Source organism: Anguilla rostrata, chromosome 14, assembly GCF_018555375.3.
Source record: "Anguilla rostrata isolate EN2019 chromosome 14, ASM1855537v3, whole genome shotgun sequence".
Lineage (NCBI taxonomy): Eukaryota > Metazoa > Chordata > Actinopteri > Anguilliformes > Anguillidae > Anguilla > Anguilla rostrata.
Genome location: NC_057946.1, coordinates 7,653,640 through 7,681,415, shown reverse-complemented (window position 1 = coordinate 7,681,415; position 27,776 = coordinate 7,653,640). Strand labels below are relative to the sequence as shown.

The following is a 27,776-nucleotide window of genomic DNA, read 5'->3' as shown; positions in this document are numbered from 1 at the left end:
CTTTTCAAATTTGACAAATAGTGAATCTGAAAAAACCTGTTTGGATTTCAGGACATAAAAATTTAGGGCAGTATCAATGAAAATGTATCTATGTCAAAAAACAACTTCTGATTATATAAACAACTGTCCCTGGTCTATTCTATTTCTAGTTCTCTGTATCTTTTGCAGGTAAAGCTTAATTAGTATTTTAGGTTAATTTTAAGCAAAAACACTTGCCGATTTTGTGGCATCTGTTAAATGTAATGCAATTTACTGGAAATAAACAGCAGTTCTAAGCTGTGAAATCTACAGTAACCCAAATACCATACAGTAATCTCTCAAATGTTGTCAGCATATTTTTACAGTGAAGTTCTGGCAGCTGCCAGTTTTTTTTTTTTTTTGTACTACAAATTCTACTTCTTTTTCAGAGGGACTGGAGTCTGGAGTGGGAACTGATCTATGGCAGCGAGTGCAAGACCTGACACATGCTTTATTGCTCATTTTTGATATAGCTGGGTTATAGTTGATATATGAGTGGCGTGGGCCTTGGCTACATCCCAATGGTTCTGTCTTTGTCTGCGTATGTCAGTGTTGCGTGCCAGGTGTGTGCTCCGTCAGTGATTCTCTCCCCAGTAACCCAGGGATTCCACTTTGCAAGGCATGGGAGTGATCTGTAGGGAGGCCAGAGTGTGGAAGAGATCACTGTGTACCCTAGTAATGCAGTGGGGTGGGGGTGCATGTCTCACACAGGCAGAAACTATAAACCTTCATACTGAGTGTACAGTATCTGCTTACGTGCAAGGGGCTGGCAGGCGGAGCAGCTGGAATAGGACGGAGTGTAGCACAGTGGGTAAGGAACTGGGCTTGTAACCGAAAGGTCGCAGGTTCGATTCCCGGTTAGGACACTGCCGTTGTACCCTTGAGCAAGGTACTTAACCAAAATTGCTTCAGTATATATCCAGCTGTATAAATGGATACAATGTAAAACAAATGCTACGTAAAAGTTGTGTAAGTCACTCTGGATAAGAGCGTCTGCTAAATGCCTGTAATGTAATGTAATGAATGGAACGGAAGAAGAATGGAAGAATGGAAGAAGATAGAGGGGTGTCCGTGCATACAGTCTGTACAATATATTTGATGTGTGAAGTAAATTGTTCAAAGAAAGATTGTGAAGGTTTACTTGCAACTTCCCAGTGCTGTCTGTGCTGGTGAATACCTGCAGAAGAGTGGCGGGAGAGGGGAGGGGGGCTATTGGTAAACAGGGCTGAGCCAATCAGACTCCTGACGCTGGCAAGTCAGTTATGCACTGAAGTCAATGCACCAGACTTGTTCAGTAGATCTGAAATGGAAATTTGCCACAGAAAAGTGACTTCCGCTGCAACGACCTTAGCTGCTTTCTTGCCCCCAAAGAAAGTGTCATCTTAAGCACTTGCACAATCATGACGAAAATGAAATAAAATGAACGAGTCAATGTTTTAAATGTAGATCCCAATTTGCATATCAGTGTCCATAAAGCGATCATCGAATAAAACTAAAGATATGTGCATTTTCAGTAGACTAAACATATGCTCACAAGTAGTTCTGATAGAAGGTATAAAGCTTAAGAAATGATAAAGATTAGCATTTCATCACACCGTGGTATTGGGAAATATTGGGAAAGAATGAAACACAGAGAAATGTAAAGGAACCCACAGCCCCCTGGGGAAAAAGGGTACCAAGTTTTGCCATCAATACGAGTGTTGTAGAGTAAAGAATTTGTTTGCCTACAGTGGCTATATTGTTTGACCTAACAACTCTTTTTTAATGACTCTCATGATTACATTACATTACATTACAGGCATTTAGCAGACGCTCTTATCCAGAGCGACTTACACAAGTTTTACATAGCATTTTACATTGTATCCATTTATACAGCTGGATATATACTGAAGCAATGCAGGTTAAGTACCTTGCTCAAGGGTACAACGGCAGTGTCCTACCCGGGAATCGAACCTGCGACCTTTCGGTTACAAGCCCAGTTCCTTACCCACTGTGCTACACTCCGTGATTATGCATGCCAAATTTAGTGGCGGTCAAATGGCTTAGGCCTAGTTTGCAAAAGTAGGTTTTTCAGAAAATGTAAAATGCTGGAAAACCATATTGGTCACGAGGAAAAAAAGAATCACAACTCTTGGTCAAACAAGAAAAAAATCTTAACATGAAATTTGGCCAGTTGGTAGCCCTAGAGTTGTGGATGGACTGTCTTCAAATCTGGGACTTGGTTGAATCACACAGATATTCTGTTTTTTTTTTTTTCTACCTTTCATTGCTTCCAAATTCACACATTTGGACAGTCGTTACAAAACCATTCACATAATAAAATACGCGCGCAGACCTCTCTTCCTCGTTCCAGTCCCGTCACTTTTAACATCTTCGCGCACGGCAGTGAACTTAGAAAATAATAGCCAACGCCAGTCATCGCCAGTTTCCCACAACCTTGTCAAGGAGGAGGGTGACCTGTAGACACTGTCAGCAGCGATGTTACTTTACTTGAGTATTTGGCTAACACACGTAGATCACATACAATTGTGCGTAAACCAATAATGTATTGATTGCCTACATTGCACAGCTAGGGTCGGAAAAAAATTATGCAGCTTCTGAGATTACATACACAACAATTGCCAGTCAAATGCAGACTACGGGTGACATCAGCAACCCCACACCACTCCCATATTTCGGCCAGCTATAAACGTAGGTGCGTCAACAACCGTACATCTCTCTCCAAGTGCAGTGAGGCGTATTGCACAGCTCGCTATATCCAAACATAGCAACATGGCCCCAACAAAGAAGGTAAGTTCATAATGCGTGCACTGTAGAATATGCATGTCACTATAGAATTGCATCGTCCTAACAGTAACATGAAGTTGAAAGTAATCTAGGCATATAATATCGCGAAATAAAAGTATTTTGATGCACTTCAATGTCTTACAATTCTTAATCTATTTTGGTGAAGTACCCGTTCAAATTTTTTGAACCAGTCATGGAAAGTTATGGTTTATTCAAAGGTTGACACTGTCTGAACGGAATAATAGCCTATGCATAAACTTAACTTGCGAAATTTTGGACTATAATACAAACGGAAAGTTGTGGAAGCCCATTACAGTCTGACTGTGAGCTCACAATGCACACGCACACTGCAGGGAATTCTGGAGCGTTTGGATGCAGGTGAGATCGTTATCGGAGACGGTGGGTTTGTCTTCGCGCTGGAGAAGAGGGGATACGTGAAGGCAGGACCCTGGACTCCCGAAGCCGCAGCGGAGCACCCCGAAGCTGGTACAATTTACGTATAATCCATTCCCAAATATATTTCTTTGTATATAAAAACAACTCAATTATTCGTGTTTTTTTATTTTTTTAATTCCTTAATACAGCGGAGCAGTAACTACAATGTGGTGCAACACAGAAAGATGACGGGGCAATATTTCTCTTTGGTTTTTCAGTTCGACAGCTGCATAGGGAATTCTTGAGGGCAGGGTCTAATGTCATGCAGACATTCACGTTTTATGCCAGCGATGATAAACTGGAGAACAGGGGGAACGTTCTTAAATTCACGGTAAGTTATCTGTAGGACTGTTCACTTATATACGTTTCAATCACATCTGAATGCATTCTTAAATAGTTTGTTGAAGTTACATCATTGTTCAACTACAGTGGCTGAAATTGCCACTGTCCACTGTGACACTGGAAACTTCATATCTCTGCTTTGGACGAGAATGTATGCCTCATGACAATAGGTTGCATTTAAATGAGTGAGCAGAAATTATAGAACAATATGTTAAATAGGTTAAAACGACATTTTTAGATATGTTTCCTTTAAGAGGTATTTAAAAAATAGTAAAAAGAAATTTTAAATTTTAGTTTGTATCCAATTATACAGCTGGATATATACTGAAGCAATGCAAGTATACTGCTCAAGGGTAGCCTACAACGGCGGTCTCATACCGGTGAATCGAACCTGTGACCTTTAGAAAATAATTATAAAGGATTTTAAGCCAATAAGTTTTCTGGTCCTCATTCTGCTGACTACACCCTCCCTCCGCATTCACCAATTCCTGCCTTAATGATGTTACTAATATTCATTTGAAAATGAATTGTCAGATTGATTAGCAAAGTGTGCATTGCCAACTTAAATTATTACCATCCAAAAGAAAATCGTGATTTAGTCCATTAGCACACTTGGAGCGTTTGGAAGTCATTATGTAATGGTAAAACCAATTTCAAGTATAGCTGCAAGCAGCAATTAAGGGTCCAAGTCCTATGGCGCCTCCATATGACCAGTTCTGTTGGCTGCCCAATTTTAACCAGTTACTGTAATGTTTTCCACAAATTTTGGTTTAAATAGCTGCTTTTGTTTCAGAGTAATTGGCATTTAAATTTGTTTTTGGTATAGCGCTCCCAAGTGGCCATTTCATGAAACGTGGTGTGGCGCCACCAGGCCTCATGGCAAATATGTGTACCAAGTTTGGGTTTCAGAGAAATGACCACTCATCCTTTAAGGCACCTTCAATGCCAAATGTGAGAGTATATTGTGGCCATATTGCTTGACAGAGCAATGATCTTTTAGCAACACTTAAAGACAATAGTCCAAAGACATAAAACCCAAAATTGCACCTAGATTAGGGGATTGCTCTAGGAGGAGATGTCTAAATGTGTTCTGACAAAGTCTAATATTGTTGAAAAGCAAAATTGCCGACACCAAGGCCATATTATTTCCCATTTGGCATCCTTTTGTCACGGTTGAGGAGGGTGGGACGCAATTGCGGACCGAGGGGATCTAAAAGTTAACCCTGAGGGATAACCACCAAATCGCAGAGCGATAGAAAGGGAAGGGGAAAAACCAAATAAAGAGCGAAGTAATCACTCTCTCCACTCACTGAAACTTCTGTCAGCAGGCTCAGAAAACTAAAAGAAATGAAACACCGCCGCAGCGTAGCTGCCCAAAAAGAAAACCCCCACTAGAAAAACAGAGTGGGGTCACTTACAAAAGAAAAAGGATATTCGCAGCCTGGCGGGTAGAAAACAAAAAGAAAACTAAAGAGACGAGGGCAAAATGTCCTCCACAGCGCAGAGAGATAACCAACTCGAGAAGGAACTAAACGGTGATCAAATCAGGCAGATAGGATCAACACGGTAACTTCTGCCGATTCTCACACCCCTACACACTAAGAGTCTGACAAACAATGAGTCTGCGCTGAACCCCAGAAATCAGGGGCTACATATAGGCCTCCTACACCTGACCCTCATCAGGGACAATTAGCTCAGACAAATACCTGTGAGGTGCTATCACCTCACCATAGTACTCACACACCTGCCCCTCGTCAGGGTCAATTAACCCGCAGAAATCAGAGAGAGAGGTGCCACCACCTCACACCTTTATTGCAATGATCCACAAAAAGGTATGGTTGAAATATATGCTTTCATTGGAGAGTAATTTTTTTTCCTGGTGAAATTTCATGCAACTTAATGGGTAACCCACAGCCCCCTGGGAAAAAAGGCTACCAAGTTTTGCCATCAATGCGAGTGTTGTAGAGTAAAGAATTTGTTTGCCTACAGTGGCTATATTGTTTGACCTAACAACTATTTTTTAATGACTCTCATGATTATGCATGCCAAATTTGGTGGTGGTCAAATGGCTTAGGCCTAGTTTGCAAAAGTAGGTTTTTCAGAAAATGTAAAATGCTGGAAAATCATATTGGTCATGAGAAAAAAAAGAATCACAACTCTTGGTCAAACAAGAAAAAAATCTTAACATAAAATTTGGCCAGTTGGTAGCCCTAGAGTTGTGGATGGACTGTCTTCAAATTTGGGACTTGGTTGAATTACACAGATATTCTGTTTGTGAAGATTGCTGTAGCCTGCCTGTGGCAAAAATGTAGTTGAGCAGGATGCATGGGTGTGTGGCTTCAGATGAATTAGATTTAAGAGGGTAGATAATCCCTCAAAACATGAGAAGCACATTATTAAGAAAAATGTACAGCATGTTAAAATTGTGTGTTTGCAATTGTGGTTGGAATGAAAACTGGCATACACATTTGAAATCCCATTACAGTACTTTATGTAACATTTTCTCTGCTCTAGGGACATAATTTTAATCAGCATATCATACAAAAAGTGTTATTTTAGGATTACATCACTGAATTTATATGAAAAGAATAAGGGTATGGATCAATGCTGTTCAGATACATTATTATATTGCATGTATGTAATGTTCTCCATGTAAAATTGGATGCTACATTCTCACTCAGACATTATGCTGAAGATGCTCATTTTCAATTTACTCCAGGGACAGCAAGTCAACGAGGCTGCTTGTGACCTTGCCAGAGAGGTGGCCAATGAGGGAGATGCCTTAGTTGCAGGTGGAGTCTCCCAGACTCCTTCCTACTTGAGCTGTAAGAGTGAGGATGAAGTGAAGGGCATCTTCAAGAAGCAGATTGATGTCTTCGTCCAGAAGAATGTGGACTTCTTAATAGCTGAGGTATGCACGTTCTGGAATAATCTTAAAATTGAGCAGTCCTGTAAATGCCACCGTTTCATATATAACATTATCATTGAATTTTGGTTTCTGAGGCATAAAAAGAAAAAGAAAATTACATAATGGTGGCTACCTCCTTTTAAAAAGGTTAAAACTTGTATCTGTGATCTGAGCTGTTTTCTGTCCGCAGTACTTTGAGCATGTAGAGGAGGCTGAGTGGGCCGTCCAGGTTCTGAAGACTAGTGGGAAGCCCGTCGCTGCCAGCCTGTGCATTGGACCTGAAGGAGATCTGAATGGAGTCAGTCCTGGAGACTGCGCAGTCAAGCTGGTGAAGGCTGGTATGTTACTTTAGAAGTTAGATTCGATTGACATTCCTTATTGGTGATTTTGCCAGTAATTGATGAAAATATGCGAGCTATGTTGTAATGAGGAGCTGGGTGTCTACTCGCATTCCACAATTATGTAATGTCAGAGTTCTGGTACAGGCCACAGCATGTGATTGAGAGCACTAATAAGAACTAACCAGTGTCCTTCAATCAGGACATGCAGTACAGTACACTAGAATGATGTATCCTTGAGCAAAGCAATTTATTCAGATTTATGTGGTAAGATTCATGCTATATTTGTTCCATTTAAATCTGATTGAAGGCTTTTAAACAAGATGCTATTAAATTTATCAGTATGTTTTCCTTGTATAAACTGCGTGTTATTTTCCTCTCAGGTGCCCAGATTGTTGGAGTCAACTGCCACTTTGACCCCATGACCTGTGTGAAGACTGTGAAGCTCATGAAGGAGGGAGTAGAGCATGCTGGGCTCAAAGCTCACTTTATGGTCCAGCCCTTAGCCTACCACACCCCTGACTGCAGCTGCCAGGGCTTCATTGACCTGCCAGAGTTCCCCTTTGGTAGGGAAAATGGTTGAGATTCCTTTAGGAATCACTTTAGGAATCATCAGTGCATAAATATATATGACCGGGCTAATCATGCTTATACTGACCTTGCAGCATTGGAGCCCAGAATCCTGACCAGATGGGACATGCACAAATATGCCAGAGAGGCGTACAAAGTGGGCATTCGCTACATTGGGGGCTGCTGCGGGTTTGAGCCCTACCACATCCGTGCAGTGTCAGAGGAGCTGGCACCTGAGAGAGGCTTCCTGCCCGCAGCGTCTGAGAAACATGGCTTGTGGGGCAGCGCCCTGGAGATGCACACCAAGCCCTGGGTTCGAGCCAGGTGAGAAGCTGCAGCATTCTGAATAGAACTATCGAAGTTTGCACAAGAGAGCAGGTTCCCTGTGGTTCCATGCATTATAGCCACATCTTCCAATTGACCACTGAAGGATGTGCGCAGCAAATAAAGTGCTTTGCCATTTCTTCTATTGGGTGTACAGAAATTGATTCGGCATTACCCTCTGACATTGAGCCCTATTTTAGTGTTGCTCATGAATTGTCAATCATTGGCTTTTATCTTATTTCAGCCCCTATTTGTTGTGTCTGTGCACAAAAATAGAACTGAGTTGGCCCATTTGCAGCTATTTTCATTCCAGTTCTACCTTATGAGAATTAGATCTCATAAGAATTAAATTAGATGATAAACAGTGTATAGTTGATCTGTTCAGTAAGGACTTTACTTCTGCTGGCCATTTATTTGATTTATTTGACAGTTGTTCCAGGTCATCACACAGTACCTGCCCCTCCTGAACATGTTCATTCTAGAAATTTTGACTTTTAGAGCATTTCCATTTCCATTTCCATTTAACGTCTGCCTTATTTTGAATCCCAGTAGTATGGAAATCCACTTTTGTTCTGCCCCTTTGCAAAGGTCCTGGAATCCTTGGTTTGTTGACCTTTCAAAAGCATTTGATACTGTGGCTTCACCATTCTGACTGAACGACTTCTTAATATTGGCTTCAGTTTTAAGGCCGCAGACTGGTTTAAGGTGTAACTGTCCGGCAAATCTCAGTGCATCCCTATTGATAGCCACAAATCCTCTTCCATGTTGATTTCCCATGGCAGCCCTCAACCCAATTTAGAGTTGGGTAAAATGGCTTCTAGTTATTATGCCATGTGGAGCTAGATCCGTCTGCAAGAAATCACCAAATGAGTGTTTTGTTCCTCTTAGATATCACGCCTTTCTTTAAAAACTGAAACTTGCACCTGTTTTACATAATGTTGATGTGCTGTCTAATTGCTTTCTCTTAATCTTGTGTAATCGTTTGTGTCTCTAAGGTCCCGTCGTGACTATTGGGAGCAGCTGAAACCAGCATCTGGGCGTCCCACATGTCCCTCGATGTCCACTGCGGATTGCTGGGGAGTGACCAAAGGACATGCTGACCTGATACAGCACAAGGAGGCCACCACCAAGGATGAGCTAAAGCAGCTTTTCCATAAGGCTCAGGCCAAAAACTAACCAGCTGGTGGGGAGCTAGGAGTCTGGCACTCATTCCCATTTTAAACCATTTAACAAAGATACACATTTTTGGACCATTTTTATGTATCCCCAATTTGATAAAAGAATTGTTGTCAACATTTTCAGCGTGGTCTGTCCTTTGTTATGGTCATTGGGTTATGTCAGTTTAGTCTTGAAGTACATTAGTTTTAGAATCAAAGCAAATTACCTATTGCTGTTTTCAGGCGAAGACTAATCTTATATGAGGTACTATCATGTAGATATAATCATACACACAAATAGTCTTTTTTATATGAACTGAAAGTAGAATCTGAACACAATGTGGTCCTGTGGGTTTTAGTTACATACTAATATGTAATAACAATAACTAATTTGTGCATGCATTGAAAATCCAAATCGCAATGATTATGGGTCTTTTACTTCTCCTAGAGTAATGGCAAAACTTCAGTCATCCGAAAAATATGCTTCACAATATTACTTGTTGAATATAGAACAACTTTGTATTAGATTAGAATGCATATCTCCTACAGAGCTGGAGAAATTTACTTTGACATTTATCGGTAACTCTGACCAGTGCATTTACTGTTCATTGTATGCCACCTAGTGGTAATAGCTAAAACATTTGAAATGAGTCTTTTAACGCTCATATTGTATTTCACGTTTATATTTATCGTAATGTACTCGTTTATCAAATCCAAAGTAATTTACATAATTGTGCATGCAAGATAGATGGACAACAACAGACATAGGCACGAGACTTCTGGAAAATCTAAACAAATTGCATTGTAAAACGAAGCAAAATACAAAAAAAAAAAACCCTCCACACTTACGTATGCTTTGTCTTGTGGACGACCCACAAATGTTAATAACGTTCTCTCTATGGAACTGTATCGCAAATCACAAATAAGTCGTATCCAGCACAGGTACAGTGTGTATTCCGTTGTTATATTCTCTGGCTCTCTAAAAGAGTATTTGCATTAACTTAGGAAACGAAACGTATTTGAAGACATTTTAGTATGCGTTAACTCAGCCAAAAACATACTACATTAGTAGGGCAACGTTATTCGTATTGCAATGATCTGGAGATGTGGTTCAGGAAGTAATCTGTTTTTGTAAAATCACTTCTTTGCGATACATTGTGTCAATTGTAGCTGCTATTGCTCAGAATCATATAAAGGTTTCATTTTATCTCTTCTAAGCATACACTGGCGCACGATTCCCCGATTTGACGAGTTAAGAACATGGTTAAGAAGCAGCAAGACCATTCTCACGTCGATTTCCACCTGATTTCCACCTTTTCCATGTCAACGCATCATTGCGTCAGCACGTTCACTGCGTGGCCCACGTGCAGTTGTTTACGTACCTATGTAAAAACTACGTCACCAGCAGTTCGTCGGATGAAAACATTGTTATGGAGCGATGTGGAACACAATCTATAACCGAGAACGAAGGAGATTAAGCGATGCGCTTTCAGGGAGAAATCAGGACGGGTATCGATCAACATATGTTGAACAGTAAGACCATTTCAAATGGGTTTATGGAATTCTTGAAGATCATGTTGCTTAGGTTTTTGAAAGCTATCGCCAGCTAAGCGAGCTGTACCCAAGAAATAGCTAGTCAAGCGGGGAGGTACTACCACAGAGGACAAATAACAGCATTTGACAGCAGACCTTCTGTCGAGCCATCGCTTTGCTTACTTTCTGTCTCCGTTTGGTTGTAAACAGATACTCACACGTGACGATGTGAACGGCTCTGCATTGTCGATGGGGATGCACGAAAAGGGGCCTCCGCAATCGAGTGTCAGGTGAGGGAAGACGATGAAGAGACTGATGGCTAATGCAGGACCAGTACAAACTACCCGTTTTAGTGGCAGGTTATAAAGAGGCAAAATGGCCGTTTTCCTGAGCCTGCTTTATGATGTCGCTTTATGTCAACATTAAAATCTTTCTGGATATATCTTCTAGTAGCCTAAACTAACTGGCTGCGCAGTCTGATTTGTTTTTCATCATCGGACGGGTAAAAGCAAATTCGCTGTTTGAAAGATGTCATTTACAATGGAAGACACTTTGGAGTCGGGGTGGGTGGCCGTCAGACCTAATGTTTTTGATGAAAAAGAAAAGCACAAGTTCGTTTTCATTGTCGCTTGGAATGACGTGGAAGGGAAGTTTGCCATCACATGCCACAACAGAACGGTACAGCGAAGGAGCATTGCCAGAGAATCATTCGTGGAGGGTACGGCCGTTCTCAAGCAGGATGATTCGCTCCCGCCAGGGAGAGACAAGGAGAGTAAACCCAAAACTTCTGAAAGTCCTGTCAAGGGAAAGATTGAAAGTGACAGCCCAACAAAGAAAATAGGAGGTCCAATTAAGGCAGAACACTGCACAAACCTTTCAGTGCGCAGAAAAGATTCAGGACATTCGAGTCCAGGCAAAGGTGTCAACAAAGAAGCTGGATTGCAGGGCAGAGGGCCAACTAGAGCAATGGACATTGAAGTCTTGGACCCCACTGTAATCAAAGGGGAGAACCGCTCTCCTGAAGTTGAATTCGCTGATTCGGAAGACATGGAGAGCGGTGTCAGAGAGCATTGCAGCTGGGCTGGGCTCTTTTCTTTTCAGGACATGCGGGCTGTCCATCTGCTGCTGTGCTCGGTCAACTCGGACCTGGAGCCATGTTTACCCCCCTTCCCTGAAGAACCGTTGGGAATGTGGACGGTGTTGTTTGGACCTCCGGAGGTCACTGAGAAAGAGACTGACATCCTGTGTTACCAGCTGCAGGTTTACCTGGGCCACGCACTTGACACTTGCGGGTGGAAGATTCTATCCCAAGTGCTTTTCACGGAGAGCGATGACCCCGAGGAGTACTATGAGAGTTTGAGTGAACTGCGACAAAAGGGGTACGAGGAGGTGTTACAAAGGGCCAAGAAACGACTTCATGAGGTACCAGCTTTTTTTACTTTAAGCCTGAACCTCCACCCTGCATCATATCACTTCTAGACCATTAGGCCAAAACGATTGTTCAGGCTGCCCACTTACACTTTGTATTGTGTGAAGATCCGAGATACTTAAGTTACACTAATGGTTTCTATACAGGTATTTGACATATATTTAGCCAACAGTGAGAAGCTGGTGCCAGTCATCATCACCTTCCATTTGGCCTTAAGTGGGCATCTTGGCTGAGTGTAAAGCGCAGTATCGTGCTGTGGAGCAGCTGTCTTGGGCAAGCCTGGAGTCTGTGTTTCCAGCAGTCCCTCTGTCTGTTGCTTACTGAGAAATATGATACGGTGTGCACTGTGCAGAGGCGGCCCCTTCCAACGGGCCAGTCCCTAGGGGAATAGAGTAAACTGGGTTTAGGGCCCCTCATCGCCACTATGGATTCAGGTTGGATATGGCAGACGCTTCCTTTGTGACGTGCCCTGTGATGCTACATGCACGGGAGAATAGTTTTTCCCTGGGACGATTGTAACTCCACTCTTGAACTGATGCTGTCCAGCAGCTTTGAGAATCCGTAAACCCTGTTTGTGTTGCACAGCTGTCATTGTACTCATTTGCTTGTGATCGTCTTGAATTGGGAATAAAGATTCAATATGTTGCCTCTTTTCATGGAGATCACTAATTAGCCTATCTTCTGACTTCTTTGGGCGTGTGGTCCCAAAATAATAAGTTTCACTCCCCTGGAAAGTACCTGTCTAATTTTCTATGTGCTAGTTGAATACATAGATGTTACACATGGGAGGAATTTGTCTTTTACACAGCTTTGCACTCTGAGTTCTACTTTATGCCGCACATTTCCTGTTAGGTTGGGCAGCTATTGTGGATAATTCCCTGGTGGTATAGTTATTTTAATCAGCCTCTTTGTTTAGTTACTGATTTGCAGTTTAAATCCCTGGTACCAGTGTACAATGTGAGGTTTTAGCACAAAGAATCACATCCTCAGCTCTTGTAGGTGTTATGCGAGAGATCTGCTGTGTCAGCAGTTGAGTGTGAACATATGTCCGTCGTGAAGCCTGCGGGGAGGATAAGCACAGCCTGCTGTCTGGACCTTCCTCCCCTGCAGCCCAACACACTGAGTCCTCACCACTGTGAGGGAGTTTCATAGACTGCTGACTCAACAGCAGGGCGGGTCCTGGTTCTGCTGACGTGTCTAGCCCGTTGCGACCTAACACAGATGTCTTTAGGATGAGGAGTGCATGTATAAAGCAGTCAGATGTCCTCCGATGATGTGTGGTGGGCAACAGGGGGGCCACTCACAGTCATGACTGGGCAGAAGGAGTCAGATGCCAGCTTCAAAGGCACCGTGCCAATTAAAGGACTCCAGCAGCCGTGACCCACAGAGGGTTTAACTGCTGCACGGATACAGTTTCCATGGGCGCACATTTGTCAATCAGCGCACGCCAGGCTATTATTGGCCGCTGCCAGGCTATTATTGGCCAGTACGTCCTCCTAAATTCTGTGGACAGTATTCACTCAGTGTGTCTGTTTGAAAGGGATTTTACTGAGGTGACCCACCCATTTGAATTGGGCTGAAAACACATGATGCCATAACCCACACAATGTAGGCCTAGGTATTTGGGAAAGTTGTGAAATAAATAGCATGGTCACTCTGCTATATTGGCTTCTCCTGTACTTTCATTTTCTTTCACATTTGCAGAGTCAAGATGATGTCAAAAATAGCTTAACATGATAGTTCAATTTCCGGAGTTTCTTGATGTCGTTTCAGTTTTTATAGTGTTTTTGATTGGCTCAGGGAATATATGTATGTGAACATATTTTAGATACTTGCAGAAGTTTCTCATGACCTTCCAGCTTTTACATTGGCTGGTACAGGGAAACTGATGGGCTTGCAAATTAAAGCAAGAATATACACTTAAAGTATGCTATTTCCAAAGCAGGTTTACTCCAGAAAGTGAACTAAATTTGATCAATTCAGCTTAAATTTTGTTGCAGTGCCATGCAATGAACTGAAATTCTTAAATTGCAAACCTTTATTTATAGCCTGCCCGTTGCAACCACCAACCATAGTCTTGTAATGGGTGAGAAGTGGACAGGTAACATTTATTAATGAGGTCCAAGCAAGATGCAGGAGTGCGGTGATGTGTGGGGTCTCCCGTTTGTGGCAGCAGGGGCTTGCTCAGGGCCTGATCCTGGTCCACTCTGTTGGAGCAGAACAGAGGGGAAACGGCTGGTCATTTGGACTGGGGCGATGGTCCTGTGACGTGGAAACATTCCAGGAGGGCTTACTTGTGTTGGGGGCAGTAGATTAGCCTTTGCCATAGCCTAGCAAAATAATCTTTAATTACATAATTTGAAATTGCTTGGTGCAATATGTCAGCTTTAGTTTCCAGGCTTCTCTTGAGCCATCAATCATCACAGTGATTCATTAGCTCATACTGTATATTTGTGGCAGGCAGACTAATTTCGGGGGACGTTAGTAAGTCTGAGGGCCGAGTTTTGACAGCTCTGTCTACCTCAAGTCACAGATTCTGGCAGACAGACGTGCCTGCTGGTTCACACATAGATTGTGTCATAATAGACTGAGTGACAGTAAGCTTGTAAAACATGCGTAGTGTGCAGCAGGCTATGGTGTCCAGCCTGTGTAAATGAAGATGATGGACTGTGGTCCTGGTAGCGCCACTTCTCTCGTTACTGGTCTAGGCCTCAGACTCTCTGTCCTTGTACCCTGCCTTGTAGGGTGTAGCTCAAGGCCAGTCAGGCTGACTCTCTGTTACCCTGCTGGGTGTAGCTCAAGGCCAGTCAGGCTGACTCTCTGTGATCCTGCTGGGTGTAGCTCAAGGCCAGTCAGGCTGACTCTCTGTGACCCTGCTGGGTGTAGCTCAAGGCCATCAGGGACTTCCCATCACTTACTCCGGTCTGGGAGCTCGCTGCAGTGCTCCATCACTCGAAGCACGCTCGCCGTGTGGGCGACATAGCTCAGGAGGTAAGACCGATTGTCTGGCAGTCGGAGGGTTGCCGGTTCAAACCCCGCCCTGGGCGTGTCGAAGTGTCCTTGAGCAAGGCACCTAACCCCCAACTGCTCTGGCGAATGAGAGGCATCAATTGTAAAGCGTTTTGGATAAAAGCGCTATATAAATGCAGTCCATTTACCATTATCTCCCGTGGGGATCCTTCCCACCGCGTTTGCCCGTGATCCCTATCAGAGGTTCCACGTTCCCCCCTGGCTGTGTTGGCCTTGGCTCTGCAGGACGGCAGTGACCTTGAGACTGTCATCAGGCCTGCAGCTTCAGTTAAATCCCAATGCTAAATCAATAGCGTCCATCCGAAAAGGAATGGACATTTGCACACTGTACAGCAATAGATGCATTCTTTTGCATTTCTTCAAGATTGTAGCAATACAATCATTTTTTAAAATTTCTTTCCTTCCCTTTCCTTTCCTTCCCTTTCAATTTTACGGAAAAATGGAGGTGACTTTCTGTTTATCAGTGAAAAGTGTTTTGTGGAACTTATTGTGATTTTTTTGTAGTGACAGATGGTGTGATAGTATGACCACAGCTCATACGAACAAATATAGCTAGAGCTTAGGCTAACTTCTTTAGCAATGGGATTGTGATTTCTACATTATAGATTAGAATGGAAAGATCTTTCAGTTTGCGTGACTGCCAGACAATATGGAATAGCTGTCACAAGTGTACTGGAAAGCCCTGTGACATTCAATGATCATCCTCTTTAGATTCCTCACTTTTGGTTACTGGCTTCAAAGCTAAAGAAGACAATACACCCTAAAAATATGAGTTCTGTGTCAGTCTGTTTGTGAAGTCCATTTAGTCCATATTGCTTTCGGAGTAGATGAAAGGCAATTACAGTTGGATATTGCATAGTTTTTGTTAGTTTTTCATGCTGAGGGTGACTCATAAAATACTGTTTAAGACTAGTGTCTGATGCTTCTGCTGGTAGATTACTGTTGACAGTCTTACCTTTATTAACTATTGATGGAACTTGACTATTGAGTAAACTATTGATGTAACCAGCTTCTCCTGTTTGTTAGAAAGCAGCTAAAGTCAAGGCCTTGACAGCCAGCAACGGCGATTCAGGGCTGTCTGGTGGGTCTATACGGGTTTAGAAATATTAATTTCACTGGGAATACAAGCTACTCAGTGAGAGGCTGACTGGTCCATCGATCCACAGATTGCATTACTCAAACCCAGTGCAGTGAACACAGAGAGGAGGGGTCCTGGAGTTTGCTGCTCTCTGTGGCTCCTGTGTAGCATTCCAATGCTGGAGAAGCACTGGACCCCACCTCCAGATGGGAGGGGCCTGCTCATCTTCATATCCTATAGGCTAGTTCTCTTTTGCTGTATGTTCTATGCAATTGAACACCCATTTTAAGTTCTCCTGGCTCTGCAGACATCTAGACTAAATTCTTGATATCCTCAGTTTCACACAAATTTGTGCATATAGGGCATTAAATAAGAAATGGAAATGCAATGTCATTTGGAGCAAGATAAGAACTTTTAGGAACAGTCGTCTTCATGGGCATGGTTTGTCAGATGAAATTGAATCCTAACCCCTCCCTCGCAGTGTTTGTGGGATTGAGGGAGCTTGTTAGCTGTGGTAATGAGTCATCCCACTTGGCCTGCAGCTGGGGTCTGGGAGGCATTCTACTCCCCTGTGAGTGAGCCAGGCCACTGGAGAGGAAATGACTGACCAGTTAGCTAGTTACCCTGCGCCTCTCCCCCTTCACATGGTCCAAGGGACTGCATCAGGGAAATGGGCTCAGGAAATGAGCATACTGCCACGCGGTTTCTGCATCTGCCCATGGTTTCCTGGACAAGAAGGATAGATGTTTGGATTTATTTTTGTTTTGTGGTCTGGACCAAATATGTTATGTTATGCTATGTTAGGCTATGTTTTGAGTAGCCAGTCAGATTAGAAACGTAGTTGAGAGTGTTAACAGTGGGTCGACAAATTGTTCCGTTTTTTAAAAATTTTTACTAAAGAATTTGCTAACTTTAAATATACTGTATGTCTAAAAGTAGCGGACCAGATAGAGGTGTGCGGTCAGACGTATAGCTGAGAGCCAGGGCTTGGGGAAGTCCTGGCCCGCCTGCATCATGCAGACACGCTGGGGAAGAAGCGTAGCGCACCATTTGGGCGCCCCTCTCCATTATGTGTCGCGACGAGATCCTAATGACGAAACCTCATGTAGGCTAATAGCAGTGGATAGCAAAAGCCTATCGCACCCATTATATATAGGCCTATATGCTCCCTCGACCCTCAAATCATTTGCCGGGCGGGCCGTTTCATTGCTTTTACTTCATGGATTTACATAGCACTCCCATTGTAATATTTTGAAAAGCTGTAGGCTAGTTGTTTCCTATTATTGGAATTAATAGAACTTAAGTTTGTGAAATTGCAAAATAGTTTGAATGCATTTTTAATGATCTTGCTCAAAATAATATTAATGCTGAAAATGCTGTAGTAGTATCCTTTCAGAGAGAGGCAGATGATAATTTTTTATTAGCTGTTAGCTTCGGTTGCCCTCCTTAACCACTTGCTCACAGTGTGGCGGAGTCTGGCCTAGATTTCAAAAGAGATTCCATCTCACTTTGCCTCCAACGGACCACACGGAACATTACTGTACATTAGCAGCGCTAAGTTAGCGGTCCGCTGTCAGACCCACTGGCCTCTGCTACTGCATGGGATTCACAGGCTGTCAGATGGACAGGGTTCTCCTGCAGTCCTGTGTCACTGTGCTTGCTTTACTGCAGCAGCATCGCACTTGGCTGCTGAGCAGCTCTTCTCAGATCTCATCTGCGTATGCAGGCCTATTGAGATGTGGGCTACAGCTGTGGCAGAGGAAGCTCACGCTTTACGTGCCGTACCTCTCTGCATTGGACCCTTCGCCTTCCTGTGTCCTGTCTTGCGAAGTGTATGTGCGGCAGGCTGGCCCGTGCACCGTTCAGCAGCTCGCATACACATTCTGTGAAACGAGACAAGCATGCGGCGGGGATTACAACACAAACAAACACCATCTGACGAATACTGATGAGTCATGCTTTCATTTCTCTGGGACCGTTTTCTCGCAGTGGGTGCTAGGTCCTATGATGTTGCCTGCTTGCTAGCTGGTTAGCATTGTTGCTCCTTCCCGACGTCAGATTGGTGAGGTGGACATCTCTTAGGACGGGCGTATATTATAATGAGTTGCGGACTTCCCGGTGGACTACCCTATCAAGCACTGAGCTTGGTTGCATGTGCAGATGTCAGTCTGCTGAATTCCGTAGTGAAATTTGAGTGCTGAATGTTTTTTTTGTACTGGTCAATTTTCAAAATACGTCTACATCAGGCTGATAGTTTTTAGAACAACATTGGTGAATGAGATATTTATTTTAAAAATTCAGCACCTCATTACCTGCATGGGAATGGTTGAGTCATGAACAAAAAGAGGTCCTCAGACAATGCTGTTACAGAGTACTCACGGTCACAGCCAGAGAAAAGACTGCTGCTTGGTTAGTTTCCGTTTGTGCTGCTGGTTTCTGAAAGGAGGGTTCTTTCCGAAGGAGGGCGGTAGGGTATTTGGAGATCAGCCCTTGTACAGGCCGTCGTCCGGGCACACCAGAGATGTTGTTTCACAAAGGAAACAAGAGTGCGTCTTCACTGCCAGACGAGTGCCATTTACGGCAGTACTCTGATTCCTGTTTGCTTTGACCGTGTTGCTCCTAGCTCAGAAGCCTTGCATGTCACTGTTGCCTGGAGACTGTTATTCCGCAATCTCCGGCGAAGGAGTTACAGTTATATACAGCTCCATGTCTTTTATTGTTGGGCTCTGCAGGTCTGGGATGAAATGAGTGAATAATGGGACATGTGCTGTACTATAGACCTAAATCAGCAGATGGCTTCACATGTGATGTGCACAGATTGACATAAACCAGATGTCTGTAGGAACAGTGGATTCCAGCCTGACAGCCGTGACTTGGCTAAATGGAAGAAAACCTGAAGGAAGAGTACCTGACAGAGACATTCAACAGCATGTCTAAGAGTTCTGAGCCCATTTAAAGGGACAAATGTACTGTAGGCTTGTTAGTTGTTTTTGCTTACAAGTATCAGTGCAAATTCACTAAGCTGTTAGATTTTGCTCTTCTGCCAGACGTAGTCAGACACAAAAGATGCGCCAACATTTTCAGCTCCATTCCTGAGGGTAGGGAGTGACTTGGGCTCAGCTGAGCTTAAGCAGATTCTTTAGGCCTACCTAAAATCATAACAAAGGAAAGGACCAATGGAACATTTTTACATGTAGCTTCAAGATAAAGGAAAGCGTACATTTTTTTCAGAAACGGTATTAACAAACATTCCATTTCTCTAGTGCCTTCAGCAAGATAGGTCGCTACATCGTGTTGTAAGTAGGAGCAGGTAGGAGGAGTAAGTAGGAGCTAGGTGGCTGGATTTCTGCGGGTTGTGCCCTGTAATGGGAGCTACCCCCCTCGCTGGGTCTGCCTATCAGGGCTCTGCGGGGCAGGCGGCAGCTGCAGGGACCCGGGCCCGCTAAAGGGCTTCGGCCCGGGATCTCGGTGGAGCGGGGCGGCCAAGGTAAACAGTGGTCACAGTGTTTAAGCTGAATCTCACACTGCCCCCCACCCCCCCCAACCCTCTACCCTCTCTCCAAATGAAAAGCATGAAAGAAATCTCTTGAATTAGGAGCCGGAGGAGATAAAGGATCCCATTCACATCCAAGGCCTCCAGAGATTTATTTGTTTTTTTTTTAAAAAGAGGCTGTACTGAACAGGGTGGTATTCATTAGTGGTGGAAAGATGCGTTGATGGTATGTGACTGCATTACTGCTATAGAGAAATGAGCTGGTGTGGTGTTGTATAAGTTATTATGGAAACATAGCCCATAGTTCTTATTTTAAAAACGTATCCCTCTGTTTTTCTATTTCTTTAAACTTGTTGACCCAGTGTGGAATACCCACTTCTATTTTTAGGCCAGTCCTATCATTGCAGTGTCCTCCATCAATCGGAATCATCGACTGGCTCTGAAACACAAATAGCCAGATGCCATTTTTTTTCACTGTAGTCTACCAGCTGAGCATCACTTTTGTTGAGAGCTGCTGTGCTTGCTCAGGACCTGGCTAACCAGGCAGGTTGGATAATGAGGTGAGGAATGCCCTGCTGACAAGAACCCTCCTTCCTTCCTGGTCTGCCAGCCACAGCATTTTTAGATGTCATAAAGAATGGAGAATCAGACGTGATCCCATCACACATGGTAATTCATATTACTATTATGAAATCACTGCAGATCCTGACTATAGAAGCTGACTTTGGGAGAGAATGGATTAGGCCTGTCTCTTGGGCTTGCTCATGTTGTACAGAATGCTCCACACTAGAGGACATAGTGGGGCGACATAGCTCAGGAAGTAAGAGCGATTGTCTGGCAGTCGGAGGGTTGCCGGTTCAAACCCCGCTCTGGGCGTGTCGAAGTGTCCTTGAGCAAGACACCTAACCCCTAACTGCTCTGGCGAATGAGAGGCATCAATTGTAAAGCGCTTTGGATAAAAGCGCTATATAAATGCAGTCCATTTACCAGAGGACTCCTCTTGAGAATTCTTGCTGTGTTTTCACTTACGGTATGTTTGCACTGATATTGGTATTTTGAAGGATTTGGGTGAAAGGTTGAAACCGTCAGCGTTTCCAGGAAAAGGAGTTTCGGTGTCATGGCCTCTTCCCTCTTTCCCTAGCAGACTGAGGTGTGGGCGGGATGATAATCCAGCTGTGATCCGGTCTGTTCCTCGCTCAAACCTGACATCCTGTCCAGTTTCCAGAGAGTGGCCCGGCTGCGTAGACGTTTGTCACTCCCCCATTCCAGGAAAAAAAAAAGAAAAACTATCCTTCGATTTATCATGCCTGCTGATGTTTCTAAAAGACATTAAATGGACTAACAGATGGACTGATTCTATTTAATATCCATCTCAGTGCTTGACAGCTGGGAGTATGTGTGGAACAATAGGTCTCTGTATCACTGTTGTTTCTGTTTAATGCCCGTAAGAATTAGAAGGCGTGCAGAAGGTTCGGTAAATGTCATGGGTGCTTATTTGTTCCGCTGGAGCTACTCTCAGTCACAACAAAGTGCTTCAGCCTTGTCTCTCTACTGCACTGTTTATAAGGCACTAAATATAACTCTTGACAAAGAAGAAGAGTGAATGTGGCAAGACAAATTCTGTGTTTATGTAATCGTAGATACTGGGCATGGTGTGTGCACTTATCTGCATATATTTCTGTTCGGGATATTATGTCAGAATGGTTCAGTTGCAGTATCCTCTAAGAATGAGGGCGGAGGGCTGAAGGTGATGAACATTGCAGATGGATTAGCGAATGACTGAGCATCCCGAACAGACTGTTTTTGTGACTGTAAAACAGTATCTGACGGGTGAGGCGGTGTCGGGGCTGTAGCCTGACGTGCGGTCTGCTGCGTCACGCGTCCAGCCCTGCCGCTCTCTCCTGAAAGCCGCCCCTCACCGAGCGCTGTGTGTGTTGCGTCCCTCCCCCGCAGCTCCTGGAGAAGCACAAGGCGGTGGAGAGCATGGTGGAGCTGCTGGAGCTGTACCAGGAGGAGGACGAGGCGTACGGGGAGCTGGCCGAGGCCACCACCCAGCTGTACCAGTACCTGCTGCAGCCCTTCAGGGACATGAGGGAGCTGGCCATGCTGCGCCGGCAGCAGATCAAGGTACGTTCGGCCCGTACGCTCTCCCCGTACGACCACGGGCACGACGCGGGCACAACCACGGGCACGACGCGGGCACGACACGGGCACGACACGGGCACGACCACGGGCATGACACGGGCATGAAACGGGCATGACACGGGCACGACCATGGGCACAACGCGGGCACGACACGGGCTATGACACGGGCATGACACGGGCACGACATGGGCACGACCATGGGCACAACACGGGCTATGACACGGGCTATGACACGGGCTATGACACGGGCACGACACGGGCATGACACGGGCATGACACGGGCACGACACGGGCACGACCATGGGCTATGACACGGGCATGACGCGGGCACGACACGGGCATGACACGGGCACGACACGGGCACAACACGGGCACGACCACGGGCACTACATGGGCATGACGCGGGCACAAGGAGCAGGCTTCCGGTGCGGTGCGCAGCGAAACTGCAGAAAAGCGCAGGTAGGAGGAGCCTGTGAGGCGTCGAGCAGAATTTGGGAAAGGTCAACGACGCTCGGGACATCGATCGATACTTTCTCTTTTCTCCCCCCAGTTTGGAATTCCCAGTTTAATCATGGGCCTGTCCCCGCCCAGCAATGCCCTTTGTATTTACGGCAGATGCACGCTAGCACGTGTACTCTGTAGTGCTTATGCAGCCGGCCGGACTGTAGTTAGTTCATCTCTGCAGTTATCAACTTGCGACTGCAACATCTTTCCCATCCCGCTGGGGCATAACTGCATAATTCGATCGTACCCGTTGCAGATCCATTCTACACATTGACTGGAAGGGTGTGTGATTGTGTGTTTGAGTAGATGCCGTGGCAGGAGGATGGTAAGAATCATTCCATTTTTATAGCCATGGGCTCCTGAAAATAATCCAGCTTTGTTAATTTTACAATGTTTTTTACCTGGTTTACAAATACATGCACGACGGCTTACAGTTTCCATGATTAAAAAAAATGCCCCTATTGAAGCTCAGCATCCTGCTTTCCGTTATGGATCTGATGTCACCGCTGATTTGAAACGCGTGATTAATTAGTTAAATGTCAGCCGCGCCTCTGGTCCGATCGGCCGCTCGTGCCCGCTGCTGCTCTCTGAAGTCGAGCGCTGCCCCTGACCTTTTCGGGACGGTGCCGCTCGTTCGCCCTCGCCCTCTCTTTTCTCTCTCCCGCTGTGTCCGGTGGAAATGAACTTCCTAATCGCGCGCTTGTGTCGCGCTCTGCTGTTGAGTGCGTCTGAAAAGGCTCGCGTCGTAAGGGGATCGAAGCGTCCTCGTCAGGGCTGTTTAAACGCGGCGCTAGTTCCGTCGCTATGCCGCAGTTTTTTTTGGCGATTCGCCACCTTTCTGTTTAATGAAACAAATCATCCTGTGGAACACTCATAGCTGTTGTTTTTCTTGCAGTTAGTGCAGATTATATCACGTGTTTTTTATGTTGCATTCCTTCCCAGAAGCAAAGCTCGCTGTCCAATATTTGAATGTTGGCCCCGTGTAGTTACATTACTTTACTTAAGGCATTTGGCAGACACCTCGTTGTGCCGAGGATTCTTTTTTTTTTTTACATAGCACTTTACATTGTATCCATTTATACAGCTGGATATATACTGAAGCAATGCAGGTTAAGTACCTTGCTCAAGGGTACAACGGCAGTGTCCTTACCCGGGAATCGAACCTGCGACCTTTCGGTTACAAGCGCAGTTCCTTACCCACTGTGCCACACTCCGTCCTAGTTCTTTTCCTAATCTGTTTGGGACGTATAGGCATATTGGCCAGACACCCCTGGCGCTTGGGTTGCGCTGTTTATGTTCCATGAGCCTTTTTCCCAGCTCTTAAGCTGCTGTCAGCTGCCAGAGTCTCCAACAAAAACAGCATGATCACAAAGGCCTCTTCCGAGCTGAGCCCTGGCTCTGGCGGCAGTGGTGCATTATGGGACAAATTCAGCTTAGGTCTGACCCTGCGTGTTTTAATCCGACAACCGTACCTTTAATTGAGAAAGGCACACATGAACAATTCTGTCCGTGGTAAATTCTTGTGCCCCACGCAGCTGTTAACAGCATAGGAAGACATACATCAGTCTGGAAGTAGGAAATCCGTAGGAATGTCTTCCCAGTGATGCGACCTCCTGCTTTTTCTGTAAATGCACAGAGTTCTGTGGCTTCTAGCCTATTCCGAGTTGCAAATCCAGTCCGCTTTCCACCGCGCAGAAGGAATTCCTTCACAGTTTGCGACTCCTGAGCTGGGTTCTGTCTTTACCGCACGTGGGCTGCTGCTCGACGCCGTCTGCGTCCGCTCGTCTGATCCTCTGACTCATCTCCCATTTGTAACTGTAGAGAAATCTGGAGGTGTGCGCCAAGATCAAAGAAGACCGATGGTAAAAAAAAACCTCGGAGGTGTAGGTGAAGCGAGGGAGGCGTGGAGGAGGAGTGGAGGCCTCGCTGGGTGGAAAGCGGAGGAGTGTGAGGCCCTGCTGCTGTATAAGGAGAGTGCTCCTCTCGGGACGGGGGTCAGCGGGCCCCCCAACCCCCCCCCCCCCCGGAGTCTTCACCGATAGGCCAGTTTGCGCAGATGGGCCTGCATGAGGCCTCAGGGCTATTTCCAGGACCTGCCGCAGGAATGACGGCACTTGTGAACGGTGTCCTGCACTGACCCCCGCACGCTGGCCTCTGTCCCACCCCCACCCTCACCCCCCACCCCCCACACGCTGCTCCCTCCCACCCCCACGCACACTGGCCTCCGCCCCCCTGTGCTGGCCTCCGGGTAAGGGCAGCTGTTGTGGATGTTTCTTCTGAGGAGGTTTGGGGGACTCAGTGCTAAAGCCTTTTGGGGGTCTGTGGGTTGAAATCCGGGGTTGTGAATCATGCAGGAAGTTAATGTGTTTAAGTGTTCTTGGACGTATTCAATTACATGAAGAGATTTAACTATACAGAAAAACAAGCGGAAGAATTATATGAAAGGAAATCCATCCAGCTCATATATGCTCAGTCTCATATGCCTTTATTGGACAGCATTACTATATATCAATTTACGAGTAAGCCTATATGCACCTGTTCAAATATCATGTATTGCACAAAATAGGGTTAAATATTCAATATAAATCATACCCTGTCTGATAATACCGCGTTTTGGTTTTAATTCAATTAAAACATTTGACAGAAACAATTGTAATGTCTCTCTATTTATGCATGTCTGTTGTTTTGTTCCAATTATGGCCCTAATATATATTTCTGGTAGGGTAGAATGCCTGAAAATATATAATGCTGTAAAAAAGAACACACTAATTCTGTGGCAGAAGTGTGCCGCAGGTTACGTTGTTTCAATTTACATTGTTTTCAAAGAAACTCAAAATCTTTGACAACGTGGGGCAGACAAACACGGTGCTACAGTAATGTTTCAGCTGAGACAAGCGATAAATTCCCCTCAGAAGAGCTTATGGATAGCCTAATGTTGATGTTTTAGCAGTAAACATGTCACAATGTGAAAAAGACTAAGTGCATGTGGTTCCTCTGCACAGGAGCCAGCTATTAAAATATGTACAATAGCATGTGTACTATTCTGAAATGTGATGTATTGTAGAAAAAGCAGCAATTTTCCTACATGCTTGTTTAATTAATTGGAGAACACAAACCACATAGGTTGAGGGAGTGCATTGAAACTTTGCAGGTGTTATACTTATCCAGTTTATACCGCAGCTGAGTCCTCTTCAGTGGAGTCCCATGAGAGTCAGCGCATTGAATTTACAGAAGGCTGCGTGTTTGGAAGAATAATGAGATCATCAGCTACTTAAACTTTAAAACTACTTTACATATCAGTGCTTGTCAATCCATATGCAAAACTAATTTTCCCTTGATCTTCATCAAATAAACTGGGCTATACACCCCCAGTCAGTATGATCAAAACCTTGGGTGTGCTTATTCTCACTGATTGGCCAGTACCACTAAAGAAGAAAAAATACAAATTTAAAATTCATTTACCTGAATGTTTTTGGCTTGCTGTTGTTGACTGAATTGTACACTAATAATTTTTGTATTAAATATACTATATATATTAATTATATTTTATATTATACATAAACGTATTTTATTTTGTTTATTTAATTTAAGTTTATATAAATTCTGTTCACTGTGGTGATTTTCATTGAATCAGCATGGAAATGAAACTGCTGCAAGTAGATCTGTGGCATGAGTAGTTTTTGGAAGCATTTTTAAGAATTTTCACAAAAAAGGCAAAGCAGTACAACTTCATATTTGAGACGACTTTCATTCACAGTTGATAGAGAGAGAGAATGACAGAGATAGATGGAGAGATAGACAGAGAGAGTGTGTGTGTGTGAGAGAGAGAGAGAGAGAGAGAATAAGGAGGTGCTGGGGGTGGTTACCCAGTCGTTTCCTGCTGTCACATGAATCTGGCTGCACTTCCCCTCTATGCACAGTTAATAGCGGGCTCTTCCTGTGGCTCTGTGGCTCTGTGCAGTTACACTGCTGATGGAGACGTGTGAAAAAGGGCAAAAACTCTCTATCTCTCAAACTTCTTTAAATAAACTCCCTGTTCCCTTAGCGGTGTCTAAAAGCAACACGCTCCACATGCAGTTTTCTCTTTCCTGCAAATTCACGAGCAGAATGTGAGGGATTATGGGATATATGCAGTGGAATTCTGGGATTGTCTGTTGCACACAGGAGTGGCATAGGCTTTCTGCTCCTCAGTTTGGGGGAGGCATGACTAAGGTGTGCTTCCTTTAGCATGTGATCATGTCACACATTGACAGTGGTAGGTGGCCAGGTTAGAGTTCTCCGCTGCATCATCCATGTGGAGATGGACATGGTAGAGCGGAGTAGCAGTCAGAGAGCCAGACTCAGTGTCGAGCACTGCCGCTGCAACCTTAAGCTGACTCCATTGCATAAATAGATATTATGTCTACTGGAAACAATATCAGGCTTCCCTGTAAAGAGATGTCTGTAATCAATGTCTGTAATCAAACACTCAAATAAGTAAATTGATCAGCGCACTTAAATTATTGATGGACGATGAACGACAGCCAAACTGGACCCGTGCCCAGCTGTAGAGGGGAATAGTGAATTTGCTTTTCTGTTGGAGAAGCCTGTTTGCATAACCAGGCACTGTTAGGCTGGTGTGCCAGGTACTACTAGGAGTACCTGACAAAAGGTGGACTTCTCTAACTGGAAAATGGAAGTTTGTTCCAGATTGTGCCGGCTATCTTGGTGACTTTATAACCAAGATGTAACTCTGGGGACCAGTCCCTGCATTGCCCAGTTGCTGTGCAATGTGTGTTAGCATTACAATCAGGCAAGAAGCAAACAAAAGAAGGAAAAATGTGGTCAATGAATCAAGTCTGTGGAAGAGGTTCCAGAACTGAATTTGTGGCCCGAACAGGCATGCAGATCCCAATGTCCAGCAGAAAATGTACAGGGAGTTTAGTGTAAAAAAAAGTAAAAAAGAATACATAACAGTTTCCCACTTTCATATAATGCAACTCAAGTGCTGTAAATAATGTGTGTTACTAGAACAATAGAAGAAGACAAGCCAAGAAACTCATTTCAGAAACAGAAGATTAAAAATTGTGGACACTACATTTTTAAGCCTTTGTGGTTTTTGGTATAATGGCAAGCTTTCTGGTTTCTTCTTTAAAGGGTTGTCTTAAAAACAAACAAACAAAAAGGATTTAAAAAATAAAGTTATCTGATGGATAAAAGCCATTCACAAAAAGTTTAAGTTAATAAAAATATTGGGGTAGCCTAACAGTTGTGTGAGGGATATGTGTTGATGAACCCCTTTGTTTAATATCCTGTCACACACAGTAATGCATGTCCTAATGCAGTAGGATCTTTAATGTGATCCTCAGTTCCTGTTAATTTCGCTACATCTGGGTCAACTTGGGTGAAACTCTCCAGATTTTCCCATGATTCAACTATCCTTAGAACTGGGTCCAAAGCCAGGGAATTTTCAATAGGTTAATGAACTCATGAAGTTCCAAATAACATTAAAAGCACAAAGTTAAAATGGGAGATTTCACTGTAAATACCCTTCTCTCTGCCAGGGAGAGAGGAGGTGAGAGTGAAGGCAGATGTAATCTGTAGAAACAAATCTACAGGATTTGTAAGAACTGCAAGGTTAATTCAGTCTGGTTCAAAGCCTGGAGGTAGAAAGGATAGACGAGGATGGTTCTCTGGATGGCTTTG

At 44.3% G+C, this 27,776-nt stretch overlaps 2 protein-coding genes across 2 annotated transcripts in view; both read left to right on the top strand.

Annotated features, from left to right (window-relative positions):
• The first annotated feature begins 2,695 nt into the window (after window positions 1-2,695).
• bhmt (betaine-homocysteine methyltransferase) lies at window positions 2,696-9,017 on the top strand. The gene is made up of 8 exons (XM_064307783.1): window positions 2,696-2,808; window positions 3,159-3,291; window positions 3,459-3,571; window positions 6,302-6,493; window positions 6,681-6,828; window positions 7,212-7,394; window positions 7,494-7,722; window positions 8,718-9,017. The coding sequence occupies exons 1-8, from the start codon at window positions 2,791-2,793 to the stop codon at window positions 8,896-8,898; spliced, it is 1,197 nt and encodes a 398-aa protein (XP_064163853.1). The 5' UTR covers window positions 2,696-2,790; the 3' UTR covers window positions 8,899-9,017.
• Window positions 9,018-10,253: 1,236 nt separating this feature from the next.
• Window positions 10,254-27,776, top strand: part of jmy (junction mediating and regulatory protein, p53 cofactor) — a 33,394-nt gene continuing 15,871 nt past the window's right edge. The window contains exons 1-3 of the mRNA XM_064307778.1: window positions 10,254-10,412; window positions 10,623-11,834; window positions 21,396-21,569. Of these exons, the coding sequence (XP_064163848.1) occupies window positions 10,941-11,834; window positions 21,396-21,569 (1,068 nt within the window). The 5' untranslated portion in view covers window positions 10,254-10,412; window positions 10,623-10,940. The remainder of the gene's footprint in view (window positions 10,413-10,622; window positions 11,835-21,395; window positions 21,570-27,776) is intronic.

What these genes read in the sequence shown, in the direction of transcription:
- bhmt (XM_064307783.1), top strand. An exon ending in AGCGGAGCACCCCGAAGCTG is followed by an intron (nt 3,292 to 3,458) that starts GTACAATTTACG and finishes TTGGTTTTTCAG; the next exon opens with TTCGACAGCTGCATAGGGAA. An exon ending in AAGCCCTGGGTTCGAGCCAG is followed by an intron (nt 7,723 to 8,717) that starts GTGAGAAGCTGC and finishes TGTGTCTCTAAG; the next exon opens with GTCCCGTCGTGACTATTGGG.